Source organism: Pocillopora damicornis, chromosome 6, assembly GCF_964200805.1.
Source record: "Pocillopora damicornis chromosome 6, jaPocDami1.2, whole genome shotgun sequence".
Classification (NCBI taxonomy): Eukaryota; Metazoa; Cnidaria; class Anthozoa; order Scleractinia; family Pocilloporidae; genus Pocillopora; species Pocillopora damicornis.
Genome location: NC_142675.1, coordinates 24,207,214 through 24,215,926, shown reverse-complemented (window position 1 = coordinate 24,215,926; position 8,713 = coordinate 24,207,214). Strand labels below are relative to the sequence as shown.

The window sequence follows — 8,713 nt, the reverse complement described above, 5'->3', positions numbered from 1 at the left end:
ACCCAATAATAAATTGATATCGTGACTCCTGGGTCCTTTGAATGTTAATTTTTGGAAAATGAACAATTAAATGCCGATCTACTGCCGAACACACAGAATGGAAAATGGGCGCTGAAATATTTCATGGTGTGAAAATTTGTAAGAACGTCCAGGCTGAAATTAACCAAAATTTTTAGAACATGCCAAGAACATTCCCAGACTGAGAGTCAGTTAAGAACGACTATTTGCCTCCTTCATTTTTTAAGAAGTATAGAATAAAGATACGATAAATATAAAACTGTAGTCTAACAGGACAATTAGCTCAAATACTTAGGGTGATAAGAACAGATTAATAAGAAAGTTTTCAGGCTCGTTTCGCAGTAAAAAATAAGAATGTTCAGCCTCAGCCTTAGCCCCAAAATTAGACGTTCTCATGATAAAAAGAGTGTACTTATGATTTTCAATACAATGAGTTTTGACACGGGCGGCCCTGGCTCTTTAAGAGCTCTTTCAATTTGCACTTCACAAGAAAGTGTATGGGTACAAACCGTATATGGCTGCAAAAAAAAGAAAACTGAGAAATTTACAATTAAGAGTGGTTTTCAATTTATTCACAAACAGTAGTATTTACAGTTACATTACAGCATTTATTCACAGTTACTGCATTTTCCCATAATTTACAAATTTTTAACACAACGTAATGTGGATTCTACTGAAGGTTTCTGGTGACAAATTTCAGTCCTTTTTCGTATTCCCCAACATTTATTGCATTTTTCCGAGAGAAACTGTTCTTTTACACAATAGAGTGTCAACTCAGTAGTAACAGTGATAGTGGCGTTCAAATCAGTCTGAAGAGGAATATTATCGATAGGAGTGACTGATGTTTGGGCAACGCGAATGGGATTTAGTCATCTTGACATCAGAACGAAGTGGGTCAAGCTTAAGTGAACACTGATTGGTCAATTTTATGTTCGACCGACAAATGACTCCCCACTTGAAGCTAATGATGAATACCGCTGACTCGATTGTCACTGGCGGCTGTTGTGTATAAGTTTTCTCTCATACAAACTATCGCCCTTGCCTACTCGATCATGGATCTTCTATTATTTTATCCACTTAGTTGATGCTTAATTCTCTCAAGTCTCAAAATAGATCAGAGGTGCCTTCATGACATCGATACCACAGAGACCAAAAAAATTGTCTGAAGTTGCATCGCGTCGTACATGCCCCTTGACTAGTGGTAAGTACATGGCTGTCATGCTCAGACCATATCACTACGAACATGTGACACATCACCACGAGGCTCCACACGTGATGTCGGCCTCCATGGCAATACGTGCACGATACACAGATCCCAAATCTGAAAATAAAAGACTTCGGTAAAGATTTTGAGTAATGCTTGTAAATGTTGGGTCGGTGATGGTGACGTTGATGAAATAATTTCGCCAGTGTCAATTAAGCGCATCTGTTTTCGACATCGAGGGCGAGACGCTTGTTAAATTTAGCAGTTAACAAGAACTGAGAATGTAACTGTTTTTCTTGCTCTTTAACTCCCAAGATCTGATTGTTAATTCTCCCCTGTAGCTGTTACATATTTCCTTGTAAATTAGTTATGAGAACTTGGTGCTAGATCAAGATAGCAGCTTCTACCTGATAAGTTTGAATATTCTGATTACCTGTTTGCTGAAGAATGTATGGATATTGTAGGGAGAAGTTTTATGTTCATCACTTCTGGGAGTTAAAGGGTTAAGAAAATGATAGAATAGATGTGGGTAAAAAAGCTTTGGTAGTGGGGTGGGGGGGGGGGCAATCATGAAGGTAGGCAAGGTGGAGCTGATGAGAATTTCGAAACTTGTCGTTTACTTGGTTACATTGTGGCTTTATCAGAAGTTTTATGCAGGCTCCGCTCCTAGACTGGATTACAGATTCTATTGGACTCGTTCTTAAATTTATCTTTGTGATGATCATGAGCTTTGGGAGCTTCATTAATTTTTCGTTGCTGGCTATCTAGGTTCTTGCGGAGAATTATTTGAGGTAAGACACCTGTGATGAAGGCGGTGCAGTATTTAAAAAAACAGAGTTATACTTACTATAATAGCTAAGAGCAATAGAAGGATTACTCCCAAGACACTTGCTATCACCGTGATAATCGTCATACTTGGAATTCCTCGTATACGGGTAATTACCACTTTTGTTGGCGTGACATGCACTGCTGTATGTTTATACTGCGTGACAGGTATTGAAGACGTGAGTGTCACGCAACTAACGGAGGTAGTAGCAGTCTTTGTAAATTTCGATTTTACGACACCGTTCGTCATGCTTGATGCGGGAGATGAAGGAAAAGTTCTTGGGGATGAATAAACAACGGAAGTCGATTGAAAGGAAGACGTGCTAGTTCTTACAACAGACCAAGAAGGCATCGTGGTAAAATCCCTTTGGAGTACTGATGAGGAAGACACCATTGAGCTGGGTGAAACTGTAATTGTGGTTGCTCGATTTACTTGTACACTGCTGCTTAAGACGACCACGATGGCTTAACAGAGGAAAAACAAAAACAAAGATCATTATGTAATCAAAAAGTTTTTGTCTTAGAGTCTACACTTAAACAGTCTGTAAGGTATAGCAAGAGAAGCAAAATTCTTTCTCTTTAAGGTGCTATGCATGCCAAAATCATTGTTTCGCAATGGAGTTGTTTAATTTTACTGGCAAATACTACAGTCATACAAGAGTGAGTTTCCTTTTCCGGTCGTTACACGCGGTGTACGTGGCTTAAAAAATACTGCTACACTACACAGATTGGCCATGAAGCAGCTGTACATCAGATGATCGTTACTGCGGGTAGTGTACAAGAACAGGGCGGGACTCACGAAGACTCACGTGACTCACGAATCTTCACTCTTGAAGATGATCTTCACGCGAAACACAAGCGTGACATTTCACAAGGAATACCGTCGGTTGCACGAACCGTGATAGAAAAAGAAAACTCTCTTTTAGTTGATCAACGTGTGAAAAGTACATTAATCTTTGTTGATAAAATCTCCAGAAGAGATAACTGCAATTTCCTTAAAAGACAACGGTTTTACTTTACGAGCTGTTTGCAGCACCTTTTATACTACCGTGACTCCAAAGAAGTGTAAATTCGGATTTCATTTTTGGCATAGTTCCGCTGAATAAACCTAAGTTCATTCAACATAACCAATTTACATTGCCAGGGTCTTGTTTTCGTTAAACCTGAGAAGTTCTTTTCTGCTCTCGGGCGGTTTAGTTCAAGTGTGTGAGTTTATTTTCATTTTTAATTCACCAGCTGGAATTTACCTGTCAAAATGTCTTTAAGTTGTCATCGGAAAGTGTCAAACGGATTAAGGGAACGTGCGCATATTTGAATATTTTAAAAAATTACATGTCTCTCTAACAACTCAAGGAACGCGAACTTGCATGTTTAACGTTGTTAATCGACTTAGATATAGTTTCAATCGATATAGTTTCAAGAATTCTCTCAAACTTAAACAAGTATGACACAACGTCTTAAACAGTTATGTTTAGGAGAGGAAAATAAAAAAAAAAATTACTGATCTCGAGACAAGAAGCCCTTTTCGTTAATCTCACGATTATAAAATTACCCATGTCCTCGTGATCTCTACTCCAACCACTAGCTAAAGGGCTTCTCACCTTTTCAAAAATTCTAAAACGACCGAACACCGAGTCAAGTAAGGCATATTTGCTTAACCTTCGAGGTCATTGTTGTTGTACAATCTACTTTGTTTTTAGTTATTTTTGGTAAGATATACTCTCGGCTGTCGATGAGCGTTGATGAAGAATGATCAGGTGAGGTAAAAAGTTTTAAAAAGAAAAACAACTCGTTTTATTGTTCCAATGCCAAGTCTGAAAACTCATCCGTTACACATTTCCGTTGTGATTTTCCATTTTTAGAGCAAGGCAAAAATAATCTTACGTATCTTAACAAGCCCTCTTGGTCAATACCTGCCAAGGCTTGATGCATCTAAAAAAAACCTAGTCGTTTGGTTGCGCAAGAGAAAGATCTTACCTTGAATGACTATGCTCGGAAATCTTGGATGAAGCAAATTGAACAGTTCTTTTCCCTTCATTGCCTTGTTAATAGTCGTGGACATAGCTTTAGTTCCGACAACGCTGTTCCTTGGCTTCACGACTTCTAGAGGAGAAATCAATGAACCAAGATGTTCCGCAAATATTGTCGTCCTGATCAATCGGCTGCTCGACTGAACAATGTTCCTGTTGGCTCGCTGATCTTCGTCCCACACACCAAAAATTACTGTTTATGTTTTTCGATAAAGTTAACCAAGGCTACAAATAGGTCAGAAACTAATTCATCGGCGGTATGATGACGTCTGACCGCATCCGTTTAAGCTTGCGTCAAAATCTTCTTCCGTCAATGATCTATCGGTCTTGCGTCTTCTTGGACAAGCTCGAATTTCAGTCTATGATCTGTCACACCATTTAGGGAGTTATTTTTACTTTCAAGATTATTTTTTTCGTCGAATACTGCCGGCAGTTAATGTCATATATCATAAATAGCGTATTCCTACCGAAATCATATGGTTTTCTCTATCGCTTACCTTAGTAACAGACTACTAAATTCCCAGGCGATAATGCATTTTTAATCGCTGTGGCGTCATACCCTAGTTCATAAGGCTAATTAACCCTTTAACTCCCGAGATTTGATTGTTAATTCTCCCCTCTACCTGCTACGCATTTCCTTGCTAGTAAGTCACAAGAATTTGATGCTTGCTCAAGGTAACAACTTCTAACTGATAAGTTTTAGTATTCTTATTACCTGTTTGCTGGATAATGTATTGATATTTTAGAGAGATTTTAGTTTTAAATCACTCCTGGAAGCTAAAGGGTAAGAAATAAATGCCTTCCTTTCCTCTCAATCTTTGATGGCATAGATCAAAATATATTTGGGTTGAAAGATCAAAACAATGATTACATCGCGCTTTAAGAAAAGGAAATGCCCATATCTCTGTCTAGGTTACAATTTATTTTCTTCGATGCTACTTGGTGAGCGAAAACTTGCTAGTAGAGAGTATTCAATCCGTAAACGACTGATATCATAAAACCAATTTTTTAATTGGAAAATGTGCAAAATGCGAAATGATACCGATATGGACAGCTGGATTAAAGCCAAAATAAAAGAAGAAAAAACAAGGCTATCACAGTTACTTCTGTCGCAAACATTCAAGCTCGATCTTACTCGCAGTTTGATTGGATCGAATGATCCTGATAGGAGGACAAACACATACATGACAACACCGTTAACAACCTATAAAACAAATAGATTCCATGTTACCGTAGGTCTGTACAGTAATAGATCATAGAAGACATGACTGCGCCATGTGTGCTACTTTTTTGTAGCTATCAGATTTTGACGCTATCCGCGATCCCATGGCAACATGAAACCTGTTTGTTAAATAGATCACGCCTATGATATTGACGCACAACACAGCTGGGTCTGGTCTGGTCTACTCCTCAGGATCAATAAAATTGCAAATTATGTATGATACTCTACTCTACGTAGAAAACTACGCTAATCGCATATAGGTGCTAAAAACAAACCTGCCTTGTTGTCACTCGTCTCATGACGCGCGCGGTGCGGCCATAAGCATCACGATCGCATTTCACGCTTCTGTACAGCCCACTTTCACCGCCCGCGTTTGATGGATTGGAGACAGCAAATGGAGATGCGGCAGGTGCATGCTGGGTGACCAAACCTTGTTTACAAGTCTTTACAGACAGCGTTAAATATGTAATTCCTTTCCTCGCTCCAAGATTGCCTGAATCCCTTTGCTAATGTAAGGAAAAAATGCAAACTAACGTGATAGACTATTTGTATACTGATTAACGTTTGCCATTTTATGTACGACTGTAAAGCTTAAAATCTCCAACTAATTGGAAAAAAACCCTCAGATGTTTGAGTTTTGTTAGCGATTTTGACAGATTGTCTGAGCTGGCCTGTTAATAAAGCGGTGTATAGTGACAAATAAAAGCATGTTCTAATTCATTTCGCCGGAAGGGAAACAGTAGAATGACGATTATCCGGTAATTTTTTGACACAAGACACGTACATCATGAGTGGTTACAATACGAAATTAAAATTTTAAGCCAGATCTTTTTTCTCCCGATGCAGAGAGGAATTAGCAGCTTACGGTAACCCTTATCTCTTTTATAGCCGTCAGGGGAAGCATTTGTCAACCATGCACCTTTTATTTCATCCTCTTTATCTTTTTTTCTGGTGCTTTACTGAAAGATTCAAGATTTAAATTTCGCTCCTTGGACATGTTAGAAAGTTAGAAGCTTTTCACCCCATTGCTGAGGGGAAAACTCATTGACGCCTCGATCACACAAAACTAAGGACTCAAATTGAGCAAAAAATTTCTTAAAGATTTATCGGACAAGATTAAGATTTCAATTGTACATGTCGGAAATAATTTGCCTTTTGTTTATACTGACATTAACAAAGTGTTGAAATTTCATCACTGATTAATAACGACTCAGATTTTACAACTAAAAATGTGATAGATGGTAGTTGTTACTGTAGATTTATATGAAAAATTAAGGAGTGTGATAGGCTTGAATCAGAGAAAAGTGATTTCTCAAAGATGACTATTGGTAAATTAATTTTAGTACCGGTTATATTTCATCTAAGAAGAAGGTTTGCCATCAACACCTCATCAATGATTCCTTCTGAAATCAATATTTAATTCTGTGCAAATGAGAACTAATCAGCCACGGAACTAAACTGTATCTCTCAATTTCTGCAATAACTTCATTTTATCGATATCTGCAGTTCTTCGATCGATTCGTGATTCAGGCAGTTGAATTCAGATTCTTGAACAGACATTTACAAACCTTGTTACAGCTATGGAAAAGCGTCAGGTAAGTTTAATCATTTGAGATACTTGGCCGAATTAAAAAAAAACAAAAAACCCTAACATTCATAGAGCTTTCTCGCGTGTGCGTTATTTTCGAAACGTTCCCTTAGTTTCCAACGACAGAACACACTGAATTAGCTTTGCAGCGATGTTTCTCAAGATCGTAACAAGCGTGCAGTTGTCTTGGTTCATGCACTAAATCAATCTTACCAATATTACTTTTGTTTCAGGTCATGTGATGAATTTTATGTACCCTCGATCTGAAACATTAATCAAGTGATACCGATGTCTAAACATTTGGAATTTATCTTACTTCACATAATTATCTTGTATGAAAACTCCGCTGGCTCTAACAACTGTCCCACGCGTTTTTCAGAACCAGGTCGTATCCTGACAGGTCACGTGATATACACATTACAACGTAAAACTTTTGAGAGCTGCACTTTTTCTTGCGAACTGGAGTGGCAATGTCATAGTGTCAACTACTTTTTATTGCATAAAACTTGTGAACTGAATAACGCAACCAGGGATGTTTTTCCTGAAGACATAGTGGAACAGAGTGGAGTTGTTCATGTGTCTGTGGTGATCCACTTCCATGATCCTTGTACGAGCATGCGCTGTGAAAATGGAGGAAAGTGTATTAGCAATCCGAGCTTGAGGTGTCAGTGTCTTGATGGATTCAGCGGTCCTCGCTGTAAAAGTAAGAATCTTTTTGCCCAAGTTGAACAAAAAAGAGGATAACCAAATAAAATGTTTTGCACGGTATCCCCTGAATAACTATATTATAGAATCACCAACAATTTTTTTTTTTATAAAACGACTTGTTAAGGGTTCTCTCTCTCTCTCTTTTTTTGTTTTGTTTTGCTTTTGTTTTGTTTTTTTGTAAGGTCTTAAATCATTAGGCATGGAGACCGGAATTATCCCAGACAATGATATCGTCGCTACATCATCAAAACCAGGTCACGAAGCGGGAAAAAGTCGTCTGAACGGACCATCTTGTTGGATGCCAGTAAACAATCGTAAAACTGAGACCATCACGATTAAATTTAAACACTGGGTCAGAATAATTGCCATAGCAACACAGGGATCCCCAAACGATGGCTGTTGGGTGAAAAGTTACTTTATCAAATATGGTGTTCTAAATGTTAGTGGATCTTTACCCAAGGTAAAAGTAAACTATTATTTGCATCTAAAACGAGTTTTTTTCCGCTCAAATGTGATATGTTAATTTATACTTTAATTCCTCCATATTTTTGCCTCACAATTGTCCATAGTAAAAGAAGTCTCTTTTCACCTTGTTGTTTCCACAGGAATACCAGGCAAACTTTGACAAGGAAACAGTAGTTACAAACCAGCTCTCAGCTCCTTTACTTGTCGATTGGATTAAAATTCGGCCTGCAAGTTGGTCCTCATGTATTGCGCTGAGAGTCGAGTTGTATGGATACTAAATTTTTCGTGAGGACTTCGTCATGATTATGGCTACAACTCCCCGATTTGCAAGTCTTGAAAACTGTCATTTTTTGTTTTTAGTCTCCCCTTCACCCCCTCAGAGTAGTAAAGGTTCAAAGAAAAACTTAGCGTCGAGAAATAAGGTATTAAGATGAATATTAATTAGCAATTAATTATGTTTACATTTTTGTTCAGAGCGTGAAATTAAAATGTTACCTTCCTTTTAACGGAAGTCAGCTAATTAATTGTTAGTCTATTATTTATCTTGCTAGAAAGTTCAAATTATGTTCGATAAGACGACTCTGAACGGAGAAAAAGCGGGGAAGGGCGAACATGCGATAATCAATGATTGAAAGTGCCTCCTTGCGCATGCT

At 38.0% G+C, this 8,713-nt stretch overlaps 2 protein-coding genes across 5 annotated transcripts; one reads left to right on the top strand and one right to left on the bottom strand.

The window, feature by feature from the left end:
- Positions 1 to 561: 561 nt before the first annotated feature.
- On the bottom strand, positions 562 to 4,545 carry LOC113676314 (uncharacterized). The gene is made up of 3 exons (XM_027192961.2): positions 4,025 to 4,545; positions 2,070 to 2,512; positions 562 to 1,339 (listed from the first exon to the last, which is right to left on the bottom strand). Exons 1-3 carry the CDS (start codon positions 4,107 to 4,109, stop codon positions 1,241 to 1,243), a joined length of 627 nt encoding a protein of 208 aa, XP_027048762.2. The 5' UTR covers positions 4,110 to 4,545; the 3' UTR covers positions 562 to 1,240.
- Positions 3,757 to 8,580, top strand: LOC113676315 (coagulation factor V). 4 transcript variants are annotated; one of them, XM_027192962.2, is made up of 5 exons: positions 3,757 to 3,804; positions 6,806 to 6,894; positions 7,121 to 7,590; positions 7,778 to 8,055; positions 8,201 to 8,580. In XM_027192962.2, the coding sequence occupies exons 3-5, from the start codon at positions 7,176 to 7,178 to the stop codon at positions 8,336 to 8,338; spliced, it is 831 nt and encodes a 276-aa protein (XP_027048763.2). In that variant the 5' UTR covers positions 3,757 to 3,804; positions 6,806 to 6,894; positions 7,121 to 7,175; the 3' UTR covers positions 8,339 to 8,580. The 4 variants fall into 4 exon arrangements, with proteins under 4 accessions (XP_027048763.2, XP_089065787.1, XP_089065786.1 ...); XM_089209661.1 differs by lacking the exon at positions 3,757 to 3,804 and adding an exon at positions 4,672 to 4,752; XM_089209660.1 differs by lacking the exon at positions 3,757 to 3,804 and adding an exon at positions 6,078 to 6,165.
- The last annotated feature ends 133 nt before the right edge of the window (positions 8,581 to 8,713 follow it).

Bases quoted from the DNA above. Each gene is read 5' to 3' on its own strand.
- LOC113676315 (XM_027192962.2), top strand. From the start codon at position 7,176: ATGTCTAAACATTTGGAATTTATCTTACTTCACATAATTATCTTGTAT. The intron at 7,591-7,777 runs GTAAGAATCTTT...TTTTTTTGTAAG, and splicing joins CAGCGGTCCTCGCTGTAAAA to GTCTTAAATCATTAGGCATG. The intron at 8,056-8,200 runs GTAAAAGTAAAC...TTGTTTCCACAG, and splicing joins TTAGTGGATCTTTACCCAAG to GAATACCAGGCAAACTTTGA.
- LOC113676314 (XM_027192961.2), bottom strand. From the start codon at position 4,109: ATGTCCACGACTATTAACAAGGCAATGAAGGGAAAAGAACTGTTCAAT. The intron at 2,513-4,024 runs GTAAGATCTTTC...TCCTCTGTTAAG, and splicing joins TCCGAGCATAGTCATTCAAG to CCATCGTGGTCGTCTTAAGC. The intron at 1,340-2,069 runs GTAAGTATAACT...TTTTATTTTCAG, and splicing joins TATTGCTCTTAGCTATTATA to ATTTGGGATCTGTGTATCGT.